Here is a 24,238-nt window from a genome sequence, read left to right as displayed (position 1 = left end):
TTTCTAAATCTACTTTTTCCTTGACATTTCATTTTTTGCCAAGTTGCTCATTGCCACGTTTTTCATTTTTCAAGTTTTCTAAAGACATCAAACCAGTTTGCTCAGGATCCAAAAGGTTTAATATCTCTGGGGCGGCCAGTAGCTCAGTTGGTAGAGCGGTCGCCCCACGTACAGAGGCTAAGTCCTCGCCGCAGCGGCCACAGGTTTGATTCCGGCCTTGGCCCTTTGCTGCATGTCATCCCCTTTCTCTCTCCCCTCTCTCCTCCCTTGAGCTGTCCTATCTGAAAAAAGGCAAAAAGCCAAAAATAATCTTTAAAAAATCCATCTCTTCCGTCACTCTTCACTCACACGTTCAGCAGAAATCCTGAACCACAACAACCCTCCTCGGGTTAAAACCTCTCCATCCGACAGCCGATAACTCACCTCACCCCTCTGCTCCGAGAGCAGCTTCATCCTCCCTCAGCTCCAGCGCACACTGACTGGGAACCAGTCCAGCAGAGCGGACAGAGACTCCCCACCGAGCGGCCCCGCGTCAGGCCGCCCAGCTGGGACCAGACCGAGGAATGAGTCCTCGTGACCTCGCAAGCTCCCAGCCGGCAGCAGCGAGCAGAGGAATGTCCGTCCCCTCCGGCCCAACGCAGCGTGACACTACACACCAGCTGACGTCTCAGCTCCCAGTGGGGGCGAGCAGGAGGGCGACTCCAGCACAGCAAACAGCCGGCAGGAAGCAGATTAAAGGTCAAACATCCCAACAATGTTTCCTGACCGCAGCCCGTCAATACTTTGATTTTTACATCATCACAATCACCTAAATGCAGACGACACATCAGAGCAGCAGTGATACTCAACTTAAATCTGACCCCCTGATAAGGTGCCTGGTGGCCCCACAACCATTTTTTAATTCACAATAAAAATAAACTGATTGACTCTGTGAATAGTTTTTTTGTCCTTTTAGTCTCCATAAGGTGTCAGAGACATAAAACAGCATCAAAATAGAGCTTGTTGATCAAAAAAAGAGCCAGAGGAGGATCCCCCACACCCCCGACAGAGGACACAGCTGAGACACTGATGTCCTAAAATCACAGAAATGTCCTAAAATCACAGAAATGTCCTAAAATCCTAAAAATGTCTTAAAATTCCTAAAAACGTACTAAAGTCTCAAAATCGTAGAAACTTAACGAAATCTAAGAAATGTCCTTAAATCTTAAAAATGTGCTACAATCCTAGAGACATCCTTAACTTTACATGTATGGGGCTGTGACTGGCGTACTGTCATTTTGCAAAGCAGGTCGAGTGTCCCTGCATCTCTGTATAAAAATTTCTGGACATTTTCCCTACCATAAATCAATACTCTAATGTAATGTAATCTAATCTAATGATTTTTATTATTATTTGTGATGAATGAAAATCTATAATTTCTAATAATCGTCTTCACAGCTCATTTAAAGTAATTTTCTTGGCATCTTTTACTAATATTGTCTCATTTGCGGGACATTTATTGCTAAGTTGCTTTTTGCCTTTTCCCCCATGTTTCAAACCAGTTTACTCAGGTTTCAGAGGTTTATATGCAGGAGAGTTGATGTCAGTCCAGGTCTTTAAGGTTTAATAAAGTTTTTTTTTTTTTTTTTTAAATGTCCTTATTAATGTCTTCCTTTTATACTTTGTCTGGATTCTGCACACCTTTTATAAAGAGCACTTTGACCAAGCATACACATGTATACAAGTTGCAAATTTTTACTAATTTCTTGCTATTTTTTGGGCCATGGCTTGCTAAGTTGGCCATTGATTTTATTGCCACCGCCTGTTTTTGAAAGATAAACATTTTTTCAGGTTTTACTGGGTTAAGCTACACGTCCTGTATGACAGATATTATATAAATAATGTTATTATAATTATTAGTAGTAGTATCTTCTGAGTAAAACTGAATACTAAAAAAAATAGACAAAAAAGGATGTTGTGAAGTTAAACACAACCACTAATGACATTTCCGCGCACATTTTCAAAATAAAACAGTTATTGGAAAACAATATGCAACATCTCTGAATGCCACAAAAATATGTGTATGTATGTTTTTAGGTATTATAATGCAAACCTATAACACAAGTCTAATTCTATTTTGTCTGAGATTTGTGTAGTTTGGTCCAAGGCTGCTGGCGTCGTCAGTGTAGAAATGCCAAACCACACTCCATTTAAAAGTCAGGCATTTAAATGTTTCTTTGCATACTGAGTGAAGACAACAAACAAAAATATTAATATGGAATTTTGAGGACTCGTTGGGCTCTTTTGGTATATTCGGCATATGAATAATCCTTGTAAATTAATTTTTATTTGATTAAATCTCAAATGTTTTTGCTTTAATACGCTGCTCTGTCACGCCATACACCGTGTAATAAACCGTACTGCAGACGACCCAATTCTGTTAATTGTTTATTTTTATCGACATGTGTGTCAGAGTTGATCGGGTTTAAAGGACTTTTAGTAAAATATTTAACCGTTTTCTTCGAGGAACGTTTCGCAACTTTAAAAGGGAACTCGTCGTTAAATTTGCCGTTTTTTGAATGGAGTTTGGTTTGCCTGATTGGGATTAGCTATAGCCTTAAAACAGCGGTTTCCAGGGCGCATATCACAGGTGATAGGGATGATTTGGGAATATTAGTGCTAAAATAAACGCTAACCAACTTTAGTCGTTTGGTTGTACTTATGGATATTGAGATATTTGGGTTTAAAAGCGTGACTCAGAGCCGGGGAGCGGAAGTTTTACAATTAGCCTGCTAGCTAAAACCAAGAGCGTTATAAACAGCCGAGGCTAAGTGATAATCCAAGCTAACGGCTAACGGCTCGATGATTCGCCAGGTGAGTGTTTTACCTGCTGTCAGTGAGAGCCTCGGGTCATCCAGGTGTGGGCATGGCAGTGACACACCGGCGGCAGCCTGTCAGGAGCTGTTTACTCTCCGCAGGAGCTTCAGTTTCGCTCCGGGTTGCCAGATTTCAGGCAGGAAACACGTAAAACGAGCTGCCAAAAAGAGCCGCTTCACAGCGGAGCAGCAACAACAAACGCGGTCAGTTAGGGACTGTTCGTTACTCACGAACAGGAGGAGGAGGAGGAAAATGAAGGAGGAAATGTCAAGTTATTTTTTTCAGTGGAGGGACTTGTTTTTTGTTTTAGTTTAAGGCAGGGGAATGCAGCCATTTTTCAGAAACAAAAAAATAGAATAATTATAATTTTTTTTATATTGCAATACTTTCTGTCTCCTCCCACCTGTACATGAAATATATTCCTATAGTTTAGTTTTTAAAAAGGTAGGCCTCAGGGACTGTTCTTAACTCATCAGAGGAGGGGGGAGCTGTTTGGGGGTTTTTTAGCCTCCCTGAGAGACTCATGAAGTATTTGTCCCACATGATGCGTTCAAGGACTGTCCAAAATTTGAAAATCCAACAATAATTTCTTTAAAAGCAGCCAGACAGGATGAGAAAAGAGGAAGTGACCTCCCCTCACCTGGATGTAAAAAGTCTGGGAGCAGTCTCTGATTGGCTAAGAGGTTATTTGGTTATAACCTGGGTTAATCTCCCCGATGTCATGCACGTCCTGTGACGTTGAACTGGCTGAGTGTCAGCTGTTGGTCGTGGCGTGATTAACGGGGGGACGTTAGGGTCTGTTAGGATGTATGTGAGGCTGTACTCAACCCACGAAACAGTGACTGGATGGTGTCAACACTGCATGTTCAGGTTTTGTAAAGTGAAAGTTTTCTGGATCTAGTTGAACGTCGTTCTGATATGTTCGAACATGGCGATTTAGAGCCGAAGACCTTTTTACAAACCAACAGACATGTTGCTCATTATTATTAAAATCACAAATCACAACCCAAACAGTAAAAACTGGAGACAGAGTTTGACTGTTTCTGTTTCAGCTTTATTATGGAGACAATTGATTATTGATTGATAACGTCCAGAGTATAATAACAGTCAATAACACTGAAGACACCGTAACAATGATAAATGCATAAAAGACAACTCAAACTCCTTCACATGTAATAAAAAAATCACATCATCATCTGATTTCAAATCAAACATCAGTTCAATAAAACAAGATCAAACTCAGTCACATGATCCAAAAGCAAAGCTGAGCTGAGAGCAAAGTTCAAATACATGAGTGAAATATCAAAAAGTACATATATACAATATATACACACACGTCTGCATCCTGTCGGGTCAAAGGTCAACTCCTGACCCCAGACACTTTTTCTCTCAGTATTCTCATTTTTCTCTCCGTCCGTCTCCTTGGTAACAGTTTCCTCAGATGAATGCACATAATAAAGAATAAAAAGCACTGAGGCATTAAATTCACAGGAAAATCAAAAGTCTGAGCTGAAAAGGTTTCAGGCTGAAGCTTCAGCTGATTGTAGCTCCTCTTTTTACTCAAGAGATTCTCACGACCAACTCATTTTCTACTAAACCAGAGAAACGACTAAAGGTACGAACACAGAAGCAGAATTAACAACAGAAAGAAAATCTGAAACATTTCATACAAATTAATAATCAGATCTCAGTTGTTTTGACTTTGTTTATGTTGCTTCCAACAGAATTAATGATCAATTATTACGCTCAGAAACGGATTTTCATGCACTCCTTCTCTTTCAGCATCTTTTAACATCATTTTTACTGAGTTATTGATTGTCAGTTTCCAAAAAATGGTGTTTTGGGTAAATTCAGTGATAAGTGGTCCTGGTCCTCCGGTTCACAGCGACCACAACAACACAGAGCGTCAGCAGCAGAGCGCTGAGCACCGCCCATCTCACTTTGTAGAAGGTGGAGTGAACCCCAAACGGATCTCTGTACTTTAACACCGTTTTACTGGATAAGAGACACTGACCTCTGTCGATAACTGCACACCAATACTCTCCTGCGTCCTTCAGAGAGACATTAGAGACAAACAAACTCCCGTCATCATCAGACTCACTCACTCTGCTCAGACTCTGACCAAACCCTAGATTTACAACTCTGCCTTCTGTTCGGTTTGACTTGAAGAACCAAACAGACCACTGACCCTTTTCCTGATCTTTGCATGTGAGAGTGACGTTTTCTCCCTCTGAGAAGAGCTCGACAGCAGGAGGACCAAATTTAGGACACACCACCAGCCGATACCTTTTCAGACAGACAGCAGTTTGACAGTCGTACAAACCTGAGTGATTTAACATCAGTGATGAAAACACCAGAGAGAAGTTCTGGTCCACTGAGGACACAGTCTGGTTTGGTTGTCCCTTGTAGGTGTTGTCGATGTCCCACTGTGGCGGCTGATCATCACTGAAATCAGTGAGAGTGCACGGCAGCACAGCCGTCTGTCCCTCTGAGCCGTAGATTGTCTCTGTGTCCAGGAATAACCATACAGAGTAACTGCTGACACACTGCTGCTGGTCCATCTTCAGACAGCTGAACTCTGTCTTGGCTTTTGTTGTGAAGTTAAAAACTCGAAGATCTGATGTGTTTTTCTCCACTTGGTATCTTCCTCCATCATCGTTCATCACTGATGTCTCATTGTCCCCAAAAACTCTGCTCCATATTTCCTGTTCGTATCCAAACTCACGTCTGAGCCACAGGACGTCCTGATGGTCAGTCGCTCCCTCACATGTCAGATCCCGTGCTCCTCCAGGTGTCGCTGAATAATATCTTTCTCCATCCACATGACTGCAGACGATGACGGTGGTGGTCTTGTCGTGTGTGACTCTGCCGTCGGTCCAACACTCCTCTCGGTACGGGCCGGAGTCTGAGTGGGTCAGGTCGTGGATCTCGTAAGAAGAGATGTTGTGCGTGCTGACGACCGAGAGTCGTCGTTTCGGGTCTTCAGGTGCCGTGGAGTTGTGGGACCAGAGGTCAGAGGTGTTCAGCAGGACCAGCTTCTCCTCACCGACAAACCTGGAGATCAGGCAGGAGTCGGCCTCCTCGGGGAGCCTGAAGCTGTAAGAGTCCCGTTCCCGCTTGATGCTGATGAGTTGTTGTGCGTGAATGTTGTTGATGAGAGCAAACAGCAGGAAGCAGAGCTCTGTGACTGCAGCCATTCTGCTCCGAGGTCTCCGTCTGAGAGTCCCACAAACACTGACACATCTCAACTTATACGCTTATCAACCCTCATGATCAGCTTCTCACTGCGATTAGATAATCGTCACTTCTTTATCTCTTCATCATTGGCAACTTTGACGCATTTGGCTCTCTATCAAGTAATCTGTGTTCTTTTGGCGTGTCTGAAACCACAGTGGCTATCGTGTCTTCAAGCAGATTATCGAGAAATGTTGAGAAACCACAAGTGAGAGCTGACAGAGACAAATGTGTGTTTGTATCTACATCTGTGTTGGAGAGAGAGAGGAGCATACGTAGATATCCATCTATTCAAAGTCGCCCGCTTATCCAGGGCCAGGTTTTGGTGGCAGCAAGCTAAGCAAAGTATTTTAGACGTCCGCCTTCCCAGCAACACTGTCCAGCACCTCCTGGGAGACCCCGAGGCGTCCCATCACCATAGGCGATGGCTGGGACATAGATGGACTGGTAAATTCAGAGCTTTGCCTTTCGGCTCAGCTCTGTCTTCACCCAACAGTCTGGCGGAGAGCCTGCATCACTGCAGACGCCGCGCCAAACCGCCTGTCCATCCCACGCTCCGTTCTACCCTCACCGAGAACAAGACCCGAGATACTTGAACTGCTTCGCTCATGGCAGCAACTCACTCTCACCCAGAGGGGACGATCCTCCATTCTCTGGCAGAGAATCACGGTCTCAGATTTGGAGGTGCTGACCCTCATCCCAACCGCTTTACACTCAAACTGCCCCAGTGCATGCTGGGAGGTCAGGGTGTGATGAAGAACCACATCAAATCCAATCAATCAAATCAAACTTTATTTATAGAACACTTTTCATACATTTAATATAGCACAAAGTGCTTCACAAGTTAAAAACATAAAAAAAACATCAAAATATATAAACTAGTGCTGGGCCGTTAACGGCGTTAACGTGCTGCGTTAACGCAGGATTCTTATCGCGCGATAAGGAAATTATCGCGCGATAAACTATTCACTAAGATGGGTCTATACAGTGAGCAAGGCACCAATTTCACTTTGTTGTTTAAGCGCGGATGTATACCTGGTCGAATTACGCGGAGGGGGGCGCGAACAAGGCGGAAGCTGGTCTGCCTGAGTGACCGGAGTGATTGGCTCAAGCCGTGTCACAAAGCTGCTGACCGTTAATGGTCTTCTTCATGACCTCTAATGTAGGCCCACAGTTCAGTTAGGGTCATGTTATCAGAGGCTGCGCCCTCTGCTGTTCATTCCAGTTAGCAGGAAAAAGCTTTTTCCACATGGAGACAGAACCTGTGTTCCTAAATGTCTGTGTTTAACAAAATAAAAAAAAGTTAAACACCAAAGTAAATCTTATGGAACATTATTTTTCTTTACCAAATATTATAGTAGAACAGCTTTCTCAAGCATTTTCATCATTTAGATAGATAGATATTATTTTGAATGTCTTTGGCAAAATTCAAATCTATAATTTTAATCTAGATTAACTACAGGATTGCAGTGAGATTAATCTAGATTAAAAAAATTAATCTATGCCCAGAACTAATATAAACCCACCCCTCTGTTCCTTTTTGTTGTTTCTTTTCATAAAAAAACAAATAAACAAACAAACAGTGGCATTATGTAAACAAACTAGTTGAAACGGGCTGTGTTAGAACCCAGATGCAGTACGCCAAAACTCTGAGTTAGTTGGTAATGACTTTTATTGTAACCAACACAAACGAAGATCAGCTCACAGGATTTCAGTTCGTTCTTCGGGCGGTTAGCCCAAACAATGTCTCTGGGAATCCCACGAAGCGAAGACACGAAGCGTGAACCTACTGTGGCTGGTGAACAGGAAACCCCGTAGTTCGACGAGCCGATAACACGTGTGGGAATGTTGTCAGGGATAACGCTGAATCGTGGTCGGGGACAGGCATTGGATCGGTAGCCGGGAGAACAGTCCGAAAGAACAACGGTACCGTCGAGGAGCAGGCAGGAGGATCGTCGTGGTCGAGCGGTGAGGTCTTTGCCAGTGAAGCCGTCAGATTTCCGGAACGCCGGAACGAAGCACGTGGTCGGGGACAGAAGGCAGGTAGGTACACGGGGAGGCAGGCACAGAGAGCTGGTCAGCAACGGTAAATCTGGCAGGAAAACGCTGGAGAGTCGGAACAATCTGGCAGTGAGTGAATGTGTGGGAGTGTCTTAAATACCGGACTGACTGGAGATGAGCTGCAGCTGAGGGAGAGCGGGCTGCAGCAGTGGGCGTGGCTGGCAGGTAGAGCAGGTCAGAGTGAGGTGAGTGGAAAAACACTGGCGGTGGGGAGGAGGAGAATGCAGGAGCCATGACACTAGTATTTAAAGGGTTAAAATCCTGATAATGAAAAAATATTTGGTAGTTAATAACAGGACTGATGTTGGTTGACAAATGCAATGAAAGTTAAAAATAATATTTATATATAATATTTTAATGGCAACTTTTTTTTTTTATCAAATGTGTTATTAGTCACAAAATCTGTTTTAAAAATTCTAAGAAATTTAATTTAATTTATTTTTTTTAAAAATCATAACTAAACTGATATTTTTTTTTACCCACCTGGTCCTTTTGCACCTGTGCCCCCATCAAACCTAAATACTGAGGCGGGAACTACACATTAACAGGGGAGAAAATATATGCTTTTTCCACAAGGTGTTAATCACCACACATCCCAGGCTGTGATCATCAAAAAAAATTGACTCAGAATGTAGTATATTGAAAATCTTTTTCTTTTCATCTAAAAACATAGTGGTTCATGATAAAAACCTGGCATTTGAAGGGTACTACTCTTCGAACATGTGATTTTCCGTTTAAGTGGCTTTAGTATTTGTTTATTGAGATTGATTAGGTGTTGTAAAGGCTTTCTTTTCTATATTTTTGTTTTTATTCATTGCACTTGGCCTTAAGGCCCTTTTGCTTTCATTCATTCACTCAATCATTTAAATATTTAAACAAACCAACAGACATGTTGCTCATTATTATTAAAATCACAAATCACAACCCAAACAGTAAAAACTGGAGACAGAGTTCGACTGTTTCTGTTTCAGCTTTATTATGGAGACAATTGATTATTGATTGATAACGTCCAGAGTATAATAACAGCCAATAACACTGAAGACACCGTAACAATGATAAATGCATAAAAGACAACTCAAACTCCTTCACATGTAATAAAGAAATCACATCATCATCTGATTTCAAATCAAACATCAGTTCAATAAAACATAATCAAACTCAGTCACATGATCCAAAAGCAAAGCTGAGCTGAGAGCAAAGTTCAAATACATGAGTGAAATATCAAAAAGTACATATATACAATATATACACACACGTCTGCATCCTGTCGGGTCAAAGGTCAACTCCTGACCCCAGACACTTTTTCTCTCAGTATTCTCATTTTTCTCTCCGTCCGTCTCCTCGGTAACAGTTTCCTCAGATGAATGCACATAATAAAGAATAAAAAGCACCGAGGCATTAAATTCACAGGAAAATCAAAAGTCTGAGCTGAAAAGGTTTCAGGCTGAAGCTTCAGCTGATTGTAGCTCCTCTTTTTACTCAAGAGATTCTCACGACCAACTCATTTTCTACTAAACCAGAGAAACGACTAAAGGTACGAACACAGAAGCAGAATTAACAACAGAAAGAAAATCTGAAACATTTCATACAAATTAATAATCAGATCTCAGTTGTTTTGACTTTGTTTATGTTGCTTCCAACAGAATTAATGATCAATTATTACGCTCAGAAACGGATTTTCATGCACTCCTTCTCTTTCAGCATCTTTTAACATCATTTTTACTGAGTTATTGATTGTCAGTTTCCAAAAAATGGTGTTTTGGGTAAATTCAGTGATAAGTGGTCCTGGTCCTCCGGTTCACAGCGACCACAACAACACAGAGCGTCAGCAGCAGAGCGCTGAGCACCGCCCATCTCACTTTGTAGAAGGTGGAGTGAACCCCAAACGGGTCTCTGTACTTTAACACCGTTTTACTGGATAAGAGACACTGACCTCTGTCGATAACTGCACACCAATACTCTCCTGCGTCCTTCAGAGAGACATTAGAGACAAACAAACTCCCGTCATCATCAGACTCACTCACTCTGCTCAGACTCTGACCAAACCCTAGATTTACAACTCTGCCTTCTGTTTGGTTTGACTTGAAGAACCAAAATGACCCCTGACCCTTTTCCTGAACTTTGCATGTGAGAGTGACGTTTTCTCCCTCTGAGAAGAGCTCGACAGCAGGAGGACCAAATTTAGGACACACCACCAGCTGATACCTTTTCAGACTGACAAAAGTTTGACAGTCGTACTGACCTGTGTGATTTAACATCAGTGATGAAAACACCAGAGAGAAGTTCTGGTCCACTGAGGACACAGTCTGGTTTGGTTGTCCCTTGTAGGTGTTGGCGATGTCCCACTGCGGCGGCTGATCATCACTGAAATCAGTGAGAGTGCACGGCAGCACAGCCGTCTGTCCCTCTGAGCCGTAGATTGTCTCTCTGTACAGCCGTAACCATACAGGGTCACTGCGAACACACTGCTGCTGGTCCATCTTCAGACAGCTGAACACTGTCTTGGCTGCTGTTGTGAAGTTAAAAACACGAAGAGCTGATGTGTTTTTCTCCACTTGGTATCTTCCTCCATCATCGTCCATCACTGATGTCTCATTGTCCCCAAAAACTCTGCTCCATATTTTCTGTTCGTATCCAAACTCACGTCTGAGCCACAGGACGTCCTGATGGTCAGTCACTCTGAAACATGGCAGATCCCCTGTTTCTCCAGGTGTCACTGTATAATATCTTCTTACATCCACGTGACTGCAGACGATGACGGTGGTGGTCTTGTCGTGTGTGACTCTGCCGTCGGTCCAACACTCCTCTCGGTACGGGCCGGAGTCTGAGTGGGTCAGGTCGTGGATCTCGTAAGAAGAGATGTTGTGCGTGCTGACGACCGAGAGTCGTCGTTTCGGGTCTTCAGGTGCCGTGGAGTTGTGGGACCAGAGGTCAGAGGTGTTCAGCAGGACCAGCTTCTCCTCACCGACAAACCTGGAGATCAGGCAGGAGTCGGCCTCCTCGGGGAGACTGAAGCTGTAAGAGTCCCGTTCCCGCTTGATGCTGATGAGTTGTTGTGCGTGAATGTTGTTGATGAGAGCAAACAGCAGGAAGCAGAGCTCTGTGACTGCAGCCATTCTGCTCCGAGGTCTCCGTCTGAGAGTCCCACAAACACTGACCCCTCATGAGCTCCGTGTCAGCCCTCATCAGCAGCTTCGCTCTGCGGTTGCAACATCATCACGTCTTTATCTTTTCATTATAATCGGAAACTTTGCAGCGTTGGGGTCTCTATCAGGTCATCTGTGTCCTTTGGACGTGTCTAAAACCACTGAGGCTGTGGTGTCTTCAGATTACTGAGAAATGTGGAGACAGCAGCAGTGAGATGTGACAGAGGACACGTCATGTGTGTTTGTATCTAAATCTATGATGGAGGGAGAGAGGAGCGTTCATAAATATCAGAAATATATTTGAAAAATACAGAGTGAGGTGGTGAAGACTTTAGTAAGAGCTTCTTGGATTTTCACGTGTGAATCATGAAAAATGATTTAAGAAACTGTTGCAAAGACGGGTTCCTGGATTCCTCGTAAGAATTCAGGTGTTTTGGGATGTAAGGAAGACAGAAAATCGGTATTCCCTGACTTCCTCCTGTCGGGTAAAGCTCTTAAGGTGTGTGATGGGTTAAAATACCTGGGCCGCTCCATCAGCGGTGATCTGTCAGGTGATATACTCAGACAGGGCGGTAAGGCAACGTGTTAGCTCGTACATTTGGTTTGTGTCTGAGCCTGTGAAAAGCTCTCTGTTTGAAGCTCTCTGTACGCCTCTGTAAACTGCCCATCTGTGGCGTCTCTACAAAACAGGCAGCTGCAGACACGGACTGTGGCCTCTAATGAGAGCATGAGGCTGCTGCTGACACACGCTCAGAGCTTCATGGAGCCAAATGTTCGCCAGGGTTGGTGTTTCTTCTTGTTCTGCTGTAACAAGAAATCTGATTTATGGATATTTATGTAGAGCAGGAAAACCTGAAAACGGCGTTATTTTGGCTCCAGCCAATCCTGAACTGAGCTCAGTGAGGGTTAAGTCTGTAATATGGAGCCACTGACGTTCACGTCTGTATGTAAATGCCTGATTCACCGTGGTGTGTTTTTATATATCGTCATTTTATTTTCTTTCCTTTTATTTTATGTTCTTACCTACAAACCTCTCTGTGAGCAGAGTCCTTAATAAAGTTTTGAATTGAACTGAAAAGTCTCCAGTTAATCTAAATAAAACATTCAAACCGTCTCGTTTCCTGGAACAACCAACGTGACGGTTGTCCTTCGGTTTTATGTCCGTGTGTCACAGACATGACTGTTTATTATGGTCTGTAGCTGCCTGGACTGGGTAGAAAGCGATGCTTCAGAATTTCCCACATGGCTCACGTTAATCCTTTAAAAGCAGACAAACAGACAGGTGGGATGAGAAAAGAGGAAGTGACCTCACCTCACCTGGATGTAAACAGCCTGGGAGCGGTCTAGGATTGGCTAAGAGGCTGTTGCGTTTTTAACCTGGGTTTTCCTGTAGCTGCCAACAGCCTGCCAACATTCACAGTTAGAGAAAGGTGGGAAATCAGGCAATGTGCCTGTGGCCCCGGGCCCCCAAATCACTACATGTGGCCCTGGTAAAAATAATGAGAGCTCAGAGCGAACGGCTGGATGAGACACGGAGCGATGCGTCCTGCTGTTTCTAAATTATTCAAAGTCTGAAGCTGAAACTAAAACTAAGCAGCCTGTAGACGTCTAAAGAAGTCAGTTTGCGGCTGAATATTTGACTGTTTGTTCTTTCAGAGGAGCTCAGCTCTGATTGGCTGTCTGTCTCACTGCGCTGCTGTCGGACCATCAGCTGTGCGATGATGAAACGCTGCTCGGTGATCGAACACTCGGCTGTATTAGAGTCAAAGTTATTCGCTGCGTCATGTGACTGTTCAACACTTCTGCTGCTGCAGTGTTTTGGCGTGAGACTTTCCTCGGTGTCCTGAGAGCGTGAGACACGCGGCAGATGTGTGACAGTCGACAACTTCGGAGGGAAAAGGATTAACAGAATTTTAAAAATAACAGAAATAACCAACATGTGCAACATTACGTCTGTTAGAGGCTCTGTATGTGGGTTCGGGTTGATTTTGGATTAACTGCCACCGGCGCCTGTCAGCGCCGGTGTTCAGCAGCAGGTCAAAGGTCGCGTTCAGAGCGAACGTGTGAATGTTGTTGGGGACAGCAAACAGCAGGAAGTAGAGCTCTGCTGCTGAGAGTCGCGCAAACGCTGACACCACTCCCCTTATCAGCTCTCTCTGCGGTCGCAACAGCTTCTCCTCTTTATCTCCTCATCAGGGGACACTTTGACACATTGGGCTCTCTATCGAGTGATCTGTGTCCTGTGGATGTGACTCAACTTCCACAGAATTTTTAACTCTTTCCGCTCTGCGTCGTCTGTGTTTGAAAACGTTTCCAACCACCTCAGAGCCACAGCTTCCCTCCCTGCTCACCTTCAGCTCACCCAGGGCCGGCTCTACTCATTTTGGGGCCCCAGGTGAGGTCCCCACGCATCCCACCCCCGCACGTCGATCACAACAAGTAACCAGGCTGAACTGGAACATCACGTACCAATATAATATTCAGAACAACAACAACAACAACAATGATAGCAGCAGTTTCTCAGAGAGCACCAATAATAGTGTAAATGTTCCCGCTTCAGAGAGACGTGTAGATGCAGATTAGACGTTTCTTCTCCAGCAGCTGCTGGGAGCTTCTGCTAAAGTGTCCACATTCATCTGGACACTTATAGAGGACATTAGCCGATTACTGCAAAGATAAAGACACGAACCTGCAGCAGACAGCGGAGGACAAACACCTGCTGCAGTGCATCACTTATTTCTTAGTTGTGATTATTCATTAATAAAATCAGAGAGGATGCACCACAATGAAACAGTGACACATGCTCGACCATACGAGTAATTATTTGTCCACATGGGTCCGCTAATTTCAGCTCATTACTGGGTAGAAAGAGCAGCACTGAGAGCAGCAGTGAGCTGTATAAACTACTGTCCTGACATTCAGATGATTCATGACCATCCCTCAGTTCTCAGCAGCTATCACAGCATCATTATATCGCCTCATTATGTAGCTCTGCTTGCTTTGAACTGAGATAGCTCGTACACATGAAACGTCTTCACACTAAACGGCCTTTTTTCTCTTCTAAAAGAGACACGCCTCTGTATCTGGATCTCTTTTCCTCCTCCTCTGTTCTTAGTTTTATAAACGGCGCACCTGAAGGTTTAGACCTTTTTTATGAAAAAAGTCATGTAAACGTAGATAACTGATAAGCTCCTTCTGACATGTATCAGTCAGGCATCTCTCTGACCTGAGATGCGCCGTCAGGTCTCACGGTGCAGGCTGGTCAGCAGGTCAATGATGAGGAACAACAGGGCCGTCTAGTTTACCATCATTTATTTCTTTATGTGTTCGTCATTTTCAAGAAGGAACATGAGAAAAGGGCGCTAACAGGGAGAAGGATGTTATTATGGGACCAGCGGCGCCCCTTCAGCACGTGGCGCTGTCGACGACCTCCCAACTGTCAAATCTCCCGCGCAGAGAGAGGGTACGCGCGTGCATTCTCCGACACATTTTATCACGTGACGGTGCTCCGAGATATTATCTGTAGATCTCGTCTCTGATCACAGTGAGAATAAACTGTGTGAGGAAATAAAGAGGCACGAGGAGGCGCAGCATAAACGCGAAACACCGCAAAGGAAGAATTGGGGAGATCCGTCACCTCGCCACTCCGTGTAGGACACACCGGTGTATCCTCTCTCTGGGCTCCTCCGGAGGCCTCCTCTCCTCCATCCTCTCCTCCATCCTCTCCTCCATCCTCTCCTCCTCCAGGTGTGTTTGTGTGATCGGGAGCTCCTTCACGATGGCGGAGGGGAAACGATCACCGGAGGAGGTGGTGGGAAGGGAGGAAGCATAAATTAGCGTCCACTCACAGCAGCTGATCACAGGGAGAGCGTTTGGCTCCACAGCTGGAAAACGTTTAATCAAATAAAGACAATGGTGACGGAGCTGCAGAAACATTCAGAAATAAGATTTCATAAAAAGAAAAGAAAAAAACGCACAGAAAAGTGTTGACCTGCATTTGTTGAAAGCAGAAGCTTCTTAAACGCTGATTCAAAACTGCTCATAAAGCATCTTTAATCTTAATTTTTAAAGTGGAATTTTTACCATTTTGTCAAGATTTTAGGCAGTTAAGTGTTTTATTTGTCATTTGAAAAAAATCATTTTTGTGTTAATTAAATGATCAGATTTTAATTTATCTCTGCAGAAGGTTTAGAAAAGACAGATATTCTCTTATTGTAACTTTTTTATAAATAAGTAATGTGATCGACGTGATCTCAGTTTTTGTTTCTGTCGTCCTCATTAGGACGCCGGCTGACGTAAAGCCGGTTGGCGAGTCGGTCAGTAAAAGTCATTCAGCGAGCGGGTCAGCCGCTCAGCTGGCCAGCCTGTCGTTCAGGTAGCTGGAGGTCGTGGCGTCCTGCAGCAGAGATTTGGTGACGTCATACAGGTTCTGCTGATAGGCGAGCCGGTAACGGCTGTACACGTCATCACAGTGCGTCAGCAGCCGCTTCACGTTCGCAGTGACGCTGCTGGGAGCGCCGTCCAACCTGCAAAACACACACACACACACACACACACACACACACACACACACACACACACACTTCTTTATTCTGGTAATTTAAGCTGCTAAAAATAAAAGAAAAATATACTTTCTTAAATATTTTATTTATATATTTCTGTAATATTATCATTTCCATACTTATATCTATATATATTTCTAAATTTGTGTTTTACTTTATCGTGGAATAAAATAAATAGCTCATATTAACGCATGTATTCACAAAATCTGTTATTTCCGGCGTTCTCTCTCCTTCAGTGGAGCAACAGTGTTCGTATTTTTACTGTAATACTTTGAAATATTCTTTAAAGGCGGGAGTAGATGGTACTCATATTCTGTAAACATGCTCAAAGCCTGAAGAGTTAACCGACACAGATGATAACTAAGGAAGCCCTGAGCGGCCATACAATCATTCTTTTTTTTCTGAGATAACGGGATAATTTTCTCAATTTTCTGACCGTTACGCATCGTGACGTCCAGCGCCGTCAAATTAGCTCGACAGACAGCTGTTATAACAGTCAGCATGACGTGACATGACATTATCTGAGATCTCAAATCGATTTTGTCGCCATCTCGGGAAAATACACTTTTGTCATCTAGAGAAAATGATCCCGTTATCTCAGGAAAACAGAGGGAGAAGATGTATGAACGCACGGCCACGAAGAGCTTCCGTAGATAACCTGCTCGGAGGAGCCTGTGCTCTCGGAGCGAGGCTGCGGCGTTTGTCCAGCAGCTCCATCACAGAGAGTCTGACTGTCTTACTTCTTGAAAATGTCCTCAAACAGGCCGGAGGTGAGCGGGCGGTGGCGTTTGAGCTCCTCCAGGTAAACAAAGTCCCCCTTCAGGATCACCTTCTGGTACAAAATCTCAGCCCAGTCCGGACTGTAGCTGTACGCCTCGGACACCACGAACACCTGAGAGACAGCGACACACGGGACAACATGACACCAAATTAAAAACATATCAAGGGTTAAAGGGTTAATGAATTAACTGATGGCTTATAAACCTTTTCGATGCACAGAATCTGATACACAGAGCTCGACATCTTATTAAAAGCTCTCCAGACGTTTGTTAACTGGATGTGTCTCAACTCAGGGCCCCCAGGACGAATTTGGCCCCAGTTTTCTATTTCACAGTTAAAATAGTGATGGACTCTGTGAACAGTTTTTGTCCTTTTAGTCTCCATAAGGTGTCAGAGACATAAAACAGCATCAAAATAGAGCTTGTTGATCAAAAAAGAGCCAGAGGAGGATCCCCCACACCCCCGACAGAGGACACAGCTGAGACACTGATGTCCTAAAATCACAGAGATGTCTTTAGATCTTAGAAATGTCCTAAAATTCTGGTAATGTCCTAAAAACCTAGAAATATCCTAAAATCTTAGAAATATCCGAAAACATCAGAGATGCCCTAAAATGCTGTACAATGTACATGTGACAAAAATTCTTCTTCTAAAAAATCCAAGGGATGTCCTAAAATCCTAGAGACGTCCTGAACTCCTAGAAATATCCTGAAATGTCCTAAAATCGTCAAGACCTCCAAATATCGTAGAAATGTCCTAAAGTCCTAAAAATGTACCCAAATCCTTGAAACATCCTAAAATTCGTATATTGTATTATCCTATTTCTGCTACACTGGATCATGGTAAAATGATATTAGTTTAACAGAACATAATGTACATGAGTCGGTATATGACCTTTATGTCGGGCAGAATTTTATTTGTGGATATAATTAAGTAAGGTTATTCTTGTATTTTGATGCAAGGTAAAAAAATGAGGAAAAATGTTATGTTTGATTTAAAGATGTAGGAAAAACTGACTCAGCTATTGTGTACCAGTTGTATGCAGAATCTATAGTATGTTAAAATGTCTAATAAAAAGAAAATTAAAAAAAAAAAGGAACATCCTTAAATTCTTCAAAGAAATGCTTTGAAAATATAGAAAAGACCTAAAGTCCTAAAAATGCCCTAAAATCCTTGAGACCTCCCAAAATCCCTGAAACATCCTAAAATTCTTCAAATTTTAGGATGTTTCAGGGATTATAGTACTTGGAAATGTACTATAATCCTTGAAACGTTATTAAATCCCAAACACATCCAAAAATCTGAGAATCACCCTAAAATCTAAGAAATGTCCTATATTCCTGGCAACATCCTAAAATTATAGAAATGTCCCAAAATCTCAGAGACATGCTTAGACCCTGAAATGTCCTGGATCCCTGAAACATCCTGAAAATGCTGAAACGTCTTAAAATCCAGAAAACGTGGCCCAGCAGAGCGAGCGGAGCGTCCCCGCTGCAGAGTTTCGGGGTCTGTGTCCTCAGTAACGTAAACACACCTGGTAGCATCGTGGGAGCGCCGCGACGGCGTTCAGCAGCTCCGCAGGTCGCAGGTTGATGATGCGCAGGTCCGATCCCTGGTTCAGGAAGTGCAGCTGAAGAGCGACCAGCTTGGCGGTTCGGACACAGCGAGCGGCCTGACGCACACACGAGTCCTGGACACACACACACGCACACGCACACACACACACACACACACACACACACACACACACACACACACACACACACACACACACACACACACACACACAGTGAGGATGTCGTCCGGGCGTTAACGGTGGGACCAGCTGGACGCGGAGGAGCTGACGTACCTTCGAGAAGCTCTCGGCGGCGTCCTTCAGCAGCGCCAACACTTTGAGCAGCGAGCTCTTCAGATCAGCGGTGACGACTGGAGACAAAACCACAAACAGCTGATTCAGAATAACATCCAGATTTCGGGGATAATCTGGCGTTGACGGCTGTAGGCGCCGGCTCACCCCACGCCTGAGACTCGATGATCTTCAGCTGCGTTCTCGCCGCCATCTCGTGGTTTTCTCCGATCTCCCTCCTCATGCTGAAGCACAGCGCCACCATGTTGTGCTTCTCGCTGTCTGCAGGGAGGCAGCGCTTGATGTAATCCAGCAGAGCCGTCTTCAGACTGGAGCTCTGCAGAGACAGCGGGGAACATCAGGGGACAATGGAGACATGTTAACGTCCCACATCAGCGATACTCAACTTACGGCCCGCGGGCCAAATCTGGCTCCTGACAGGGTGCCTGGTGGCCCCCCAACCATTTTCTATTTCATAATAAAAATAGAAATGTCCTGAAATCCAAAAAATGTCCAAATAGAACAGAGAGGTCTTAAATCTCAGAGATGTCCTAAAATTCTAAAAATGTCCTAAAATTTTAGAAATGTAGAAAAATTCTACAAACATCCTGAAATCAGATACAGGTCCGAAAATCCTAAAAACATTTTAAAAAATCGTAGAAATGCAAAAAAAAAAATCATAGTAATGTCCAAAAATCCTCATGAAGTTCTTAAATCACAGAGATGTCCTAAAATGCTAGGAATGTCCTAAAGTCTTAGATGTGTCCAAAATCCTAGAAATGCCAAAAAATCCTAAATGTCCAAATACCCTAGAGGAGTCTTAAAATCCTAGAAATGTCTAAAAATTCTAGAAGTTTCCTGAAAACCATTTTCAAAGATCCTAGAAACATCCTAAAATCCAATAAACATCCTAAAATCCAATAAACATCCTAAAATCCAATAAATGTCCTAAAATCCAATAAATGTCCTAAAATCCAACAAATATCCTGAAATCCTAAAAACATTAAAAAAAAAATCCTGGAAACGTCTAACTGTATATTAACACAATTACTGTGTGTGTGTGTTTATGTGAGTGTGTGTGTCTGAATGTGAGTGCGTGTGTGTGTGTGTGTGTGTGTGTCCACCTGTCCTCTGTCTGTGTCCATCTTCTTCCTCAGCAGCATCTCAAAGCGATGGTTCTGATGCAGCAGGTCAAAGACGTACGTCATCTCGTTGTACCTGCTGATACCTGTCAGCAGACGCACCTGCGCACAAGCGCACACACACACACACACACACACACACACGGTTTGTTAATTTATGTTTTTTTTTTACATTTGCTGACCTTATATGGACGTTTTTTGCATCAGCATCTGGTGGGTTTGTGTTTGATTTGAGAGTCAGAGGTCAACCACATTATCTAAAAAATATAAAGCAAATGAAAATAAATGATTGTCTTTGTGCGTGTATGAGTGGGCGGGGCTTACCAGCAGGCTGTAGTGCTCTCCGGGGGCCAGGTAGGCGTGGCTCAGGTGCCGGGCGGCTTGGAGCACTCTGACGATGCCCTCCATGTTACAGGTGACACTGAAGCAGTCATGAGCGACGATCAATAACTCCACAACTGCAGGAGAGACAACGAAAGACTTTAAATAAAAGTTTAATTCAAGTTAAAGTCTAAATAATGTCCTTTTTTTACACTGCCGACAGCACCCGACTATTACTACATTTTTTTTATATTTATAAAATAAATTAAATTATTATTCTTTTCAAAATCAGGCTATAAAAAATATTAAACATTAATATTTTCTATTTTCATTGAGTTTTTTTTTCAGTCCTAATCAAAAATATCAAATATTAATTATTATTCAGAATTGTAATCCTTTTAAATGCTGGGTTTTCTCATGATACCGTTATATTTTCAGATTAAAAAACAAACACAAAAAATTAATTGTTGCCAATATACCACATGCTAAGCAGATTATTATTATTATTATTATTGTTATTATTATTATTATTATTATTATTATTATTATCATCACAGTCTGGGATATGTCAGTGTGTGAGTGTAGCTGCTGACAGTCTGGGATATGTCAGTGTGCAGTGTAGCTGCTGACAGTCTGGGATATGTCAGTGTGCGAGTGTAGCTGCTGACAGTCTGGGATATGTCAGTGTGTGAGTGTAGCTGCTGACAGTCTGGGATATGTCAGTGTGCGAGTGTAGCTGCTGACAGTCTGGGATATGTCAGTGTGTGAGTGTAGCTGCTGACAGTCTGGGATATGTCAGTGTGTGAGTGTAGCTGCTGACAGTCTGGGATATGTCAGTGTGTGAGTGTAGCTGCTGACAGTCTGGGATATGTCAGTGTGTGAGTGTAGCTGCTGACAGTCTGGGATATGTCAGTGTGTGAGTGTAGCTGCTGACAGTCTGGGATATGTCAGTGATCAGCAGCTACATTGACTGTGACAGGTCACCTAGTGGAAATAGCATGTATTTCCTCCATATGCCAAATATGGTCAAAATGACCTCATCAGGTGGAAAATAGTCAAAATGACAAATTCAGGGTCAAAAGCCCAGAATGACACCCAGAAATAATACAAGTCCTGTTGTCATGTTATTGTTAGTTTATCGTATTACTGTATAGAAAACAGATTTTTTAAAAAGTTTTCCTTTGATAGTATTTAAAAAAAAATGTAATAAACTGCAATACAATATTATAAAAAATATATAATAATAATAATAATAATAATAAATCCCACTATATTGCAAAATATATGTTATTGCAATATATTGCAAAAGTTTAAAAATGCAATAATATTGTATCTTGACCTAATTATTGCGATATCATAATATAATCATCATCATCGTCTTGAATACTGTAACAATTTCATAAAATACAATAAATTCAAGACTTTTCAAGGCCTTTTAAAATAGGAATGGGAAATTTCAAGACTTTTTCAAGTATTACATGACCGTGGGAACCCTGCTTAAAATCGTCCACTGCAACAGAAAATACATCAAAATGTGTGTGTCTTAGTGTGTGTGTATGTGTGTGTGTGTGTGTGTTTGTGTGCGTGTGCGTGTGTGTCTTAGTGTATGTGTATGTGCGTGTGTGTGTGTATGTGTGTGTGTGTGTGTGTTTGTGTGTGTTTGTGTGTCATACTGCAGCTCAGGTCTCGCAGTGGAACCGTGTTGAGGTTCTCCAGCAGTTTTGCTCCCACCAGGTTCGGATCGTCGCACAGTTTGATGAGCTGAACCAGCGAGTCCCGACCCTCCGACGGCCTGAACACCTGCCTCTCTGCTGGGTCACACACACACACACACACACACACACACACACACACACACACACACACACACACACACACACACACACAAATTTCATAATTAATACTTGTTTTAAATCAATTATGGAGGAAAAAAAATCATTCAGTAAGCCCATTTTTTACTGTGCAGATCTGCTGTTTTATATCACTGTAAACTGATTTTTTTATTTACTATTTTATGTTTATTTTATTGTGACAAGTATATAATCGGGATGCGTTCGAGACGACGTTTACTATTTTCTGACATTTTATAAAATAAACAGTTAAAAGCAATTTGAGATCAGAGAGCAGACACTTGTCAAACCTTCTACCTTAATATTTCCTTTGGCTGCGTCAAAATAAAACATTTTATTTATGGTAACTAAGATTGAGACAAAGATTGTTAGTTGCCTTTTAATAGAGTATTATTTTAGCAAAAAGTTTGCAAATTGTCTTGATTTCTTTCGAAAACATCCGAGGAAGAAAACAAAAAATGACTGCAAAAAAATGCAACAAAGTAGTAATAAGCAACAAGAAAATTACCTGAAAATTTGCAAAAAAATAAAAATACACTCAAGAAATTAAAAACCAAGAACAAGAATGAGCAAAAATATATAATATATACCTTGTACGATTTTTGGAAATGTAAGTGTAATGATCATGAAAATTATTTTTTGAGTATCATCTTATTCTTGCTTAAAATATTTTGGTGATATCTCAATCGCTCTCTTTTTACATTGACTTTCAGGATCTTTTCTCGTCACCTTTTACCATTTTCTTCAGTTTATGTAGTGTTTTGGAAAATAAAGTGTTTTCTGAAATGTTGTTTTATTTTGGCTCATGTTCATGTGTTTTGGGAAATGCTACTTCATTTTCTAAAATGTTATTTTGTTTTTGGAAATGTTTTGTTTTGGGTGATGTTCAAGTGTTTGGCTAAAGTGTTTTCTGAAGCGTTGCAGTGTTTGGACCCTCAGAGCCACCGTAGCATGCTGGTGAGCACAGACCCACTTTGAGCACGGAGACATTTTGCTGTAAAACCAGTTCTGACTTTCTGTCCAAACTGGTGCGTCTCTCGCAGTCTCTCACCGGGCGGCAGCTCCTGGCTGGAGGCCAGCAGCGTCCGGACCACAGCGGAGGAGATGAGCTCGGCCACGGCGTCCGCAGACAGACCCTGAGCTCTGATGAAGGCGCGAGCCTTCCTGAAGCGCTCCGGCTGCTCCGACAGCAGCAGCTTCTCCAGCACGGAGCGAGGATCCTCCCTGCAGACCTCCGTGAAGGAGCACCGCAGCTCCTGCAGAGCAGAGAGGAGGAGCGCCGAGGAGGTGAGCGGGAAACTTCTTTACGTTTCAGAGATTTAAACTTTGTTTCTTCAAAGCAGAGACACTCAACTCAGTTTGACTTCTGCAAACTGACGGGAGGCCAGGGGACACTCACAGCAGCCCCATACACGCTCCCACGACATTTTTCAGATTTTAGGACATTTCTTGAATTTTAGGATGTTTCTCAGATTTTTGGATGTTTCTCAGATTCTGGGATTTAAGGACATTTTTCCAATTTAAGGATATTTCTAAGATTTAAGGACAGTTCTTGAATTTTGGGGCATTCCTCAGATTTTAGGACATTGCTTTGATTTTAGGACATTTCTAGTATTTTAGGACATTTCTCAGATTTGAAGACATTTCTGGGATTTTATAAAATGTCTAAGATTTTAGGATGTTTCTTGGATTTCAGGAAGTCTCTAAGATATTTGGATGTTTCCTGGATTTCAGGACATTTCTGTGATTTTAGGACATCAGTGTCTCAGCTGTGTCCTCTGTTGGGGGTGTGGGGGATCCTCCTCTGCCTCTTTTTTTGATCAACAAGCTCTATGTTGATGCTGTTTTATGTCTCTGACACCTTATGGAGACTAAAAGGACAAAAACTATTCACAGAGTCAATCACTTTATTCTTATTGTTAATTAGAAAATGATTTGGGGGCCACCAGGGGCCCATCAGGGGCCAGATTTGGCCCGTGGGCCATAAGTTGAGTATCACTGCTTTAATGATTTTCAATTTGTCAGCGTCTAGTAATGACAGTGAAGAAGTATTCCTAACGACAGGTCAGTACTGGGAGGACTGGTACCTTGGAAAGCTGGTAGAGACTGAGGACCTGTTTGCAGTAGTTGTTGCCATGACGACACTGATCGACCAGTTTCTGGAGCTGGACAGCGACCTCGTCTTCAGGGAGGGGGAGCATCACGAAGGACGACAGGCTGCTGAATGAGGGAGCTGGAGGGAAAAAAGAAACGTGGAAAGATATGTATTACTTTATAAATTTTCCAGACTATTTGTCGACGTAGATTAATTGCGATCAGATTAAGTGAGCTGTGTATATTCTACATATATTCTATATTCATATTATATTATCATATTATATATTCTGTATTCATCCTGGCAGAGCGTCGTTTCCGTGTGCTCGGGCAGCATTAAACCCCT

General features: G+C 42.8%; 4 protein-coding genes across 9 annotated transcripts in view; all 4 read right to left on the bottom strand.

The window, feature by feature from the left end:
* The window catches only part of ankrd27 (ankyrin repeat domain 27 (VPS9 domain)), a 43,915-nt gene extending 40,844 nt beyond the window's left edge, over nucleotides 1-3,071 (bottom strand). The window contains exon 1 of the mRNA XM_088079592.1: nucleotides 2,867-3,071. The gene's annotated coding sequence lies outside the window, so the exon portion shown is untranslated. The remainder of the gene's footprint in view (nucleotides 1-2,866) is intronic.
* Nucleotides 3,072-3,888: 817 nt separating this feature from the next.
* On the bottom strand, nucleotides 3,889-8,392 carry LOC148189078 (uncharacterized). The gene has a single exon (XM_088079591.1). The coding sequence runs from the start codon at nucleotides 6,051-6,053 to the stop codon at nucleotides 4,707-4,709; it is 1,347 nt and encodes a 448-aa protein (XP_087935717.1). The 5' UTR covers nucleotides 6,054-8,392; the 3' UTR covers nucleotides 3,889-4,706.
* Nucleotides 8,393-9,102: 710 nt separating this feature from the next.
* LOC148189077 (uncharacterized) lies at nucleotides 9,103-14,454 on the bottom strand. The gene has a single exon (XM_088079589.1). The coding sequence runs from the start codon at nucleotides 11,265-11,267 to the stop codon at nucleotides 9,921-9,923; it is 1,347 nt and encodes a 448-aa protein (XP_087935715.1). The 5' UTR covers nucleotides 11,268-14,454; the 3' UTR covers nucleotides 9,103-9,920.
* Nucleotides 14,455-15,325: 871 nt separating this feature from the next.
* The window catches only part of spg11 (SPG11 vesicle trafficking associated, spatacsin), a 36,226-nt gene continuing 27,313 nt past the window's right edge, over nucleotides 15,326-24,238 (bottom strand). For 2 of the 6 annotated variants that reach the window (XM_088079585.1, XM_088079586.1), the window contains exons 31-40: nucleotides 23,886-24,031; nucleotides 22,850-23,054; nucleotides 21,622-21,759; nucleotides 19,952-20,085; nucleotides 19,610-19,729; nucleotides 18,654-18,822; nucleotides 18,489-18,565; nucleotides 18,174-18,329; nucleotides 16,600-16,751; nucleotides 15,326-15,823 (exon numbers count right to left, since the gene is read on the bottom strand). In XM_088079585.1, coding sequence (XP_087935711.1) covers nucleotides 15,649-15,823; nucleotides 16,600-16,751; nucleotides 18,174-18,329; nucleotides 18,489-18,565; nucleotides 18,654-18,822; nucleotides 19,610-19,729; nucleotides 19,952-20,085; nucleotides 21,622-21,759; nucleotides 22,850-23,054; nucleotides 23,886-24,031 — 1,472 coding nt within the window. In that variant the 3' untranslated portion in view covers nucleotides 15,326-15,648. Of the gene's footprint in view, nucleotides 15,824-16,599; nucleotides 16,752-18,173; nucleotides 18,330-18,488; nucleotides 18,566-18,653; nucleotides 18,823-19,609; nucleotides 19,730-19,951; nucleotides 20,086-21,621; nucleotides 21,760-22,849; nucleotides 23,055-23,885; nucleotides 24,032-24,238 lie in introns of those variants that run through there. The other 4 variants (XM_088079587.1, XM_088079588.1, XR_015776922.1 and 1 more) reach the window with 3 other exon arrangements.

This window comes from Plectropomus leopardus, chromosome 7 (genome assembly GCF_026936395.1).
Source record: "Plectropomus leopardus strain MGB_pleo_1.0 chromosome 7, ASM2693639v1, whole genome shotgun sequence".
NCBI lineage: Eukaryota > Metazoa > Chordata > Actinopteri > Perciformes > Serranidae > Plectropomus > Plectropomus leopardus.
This window is presented reverse-complemented; position numbering and strand designations above follow the sequence as displayed.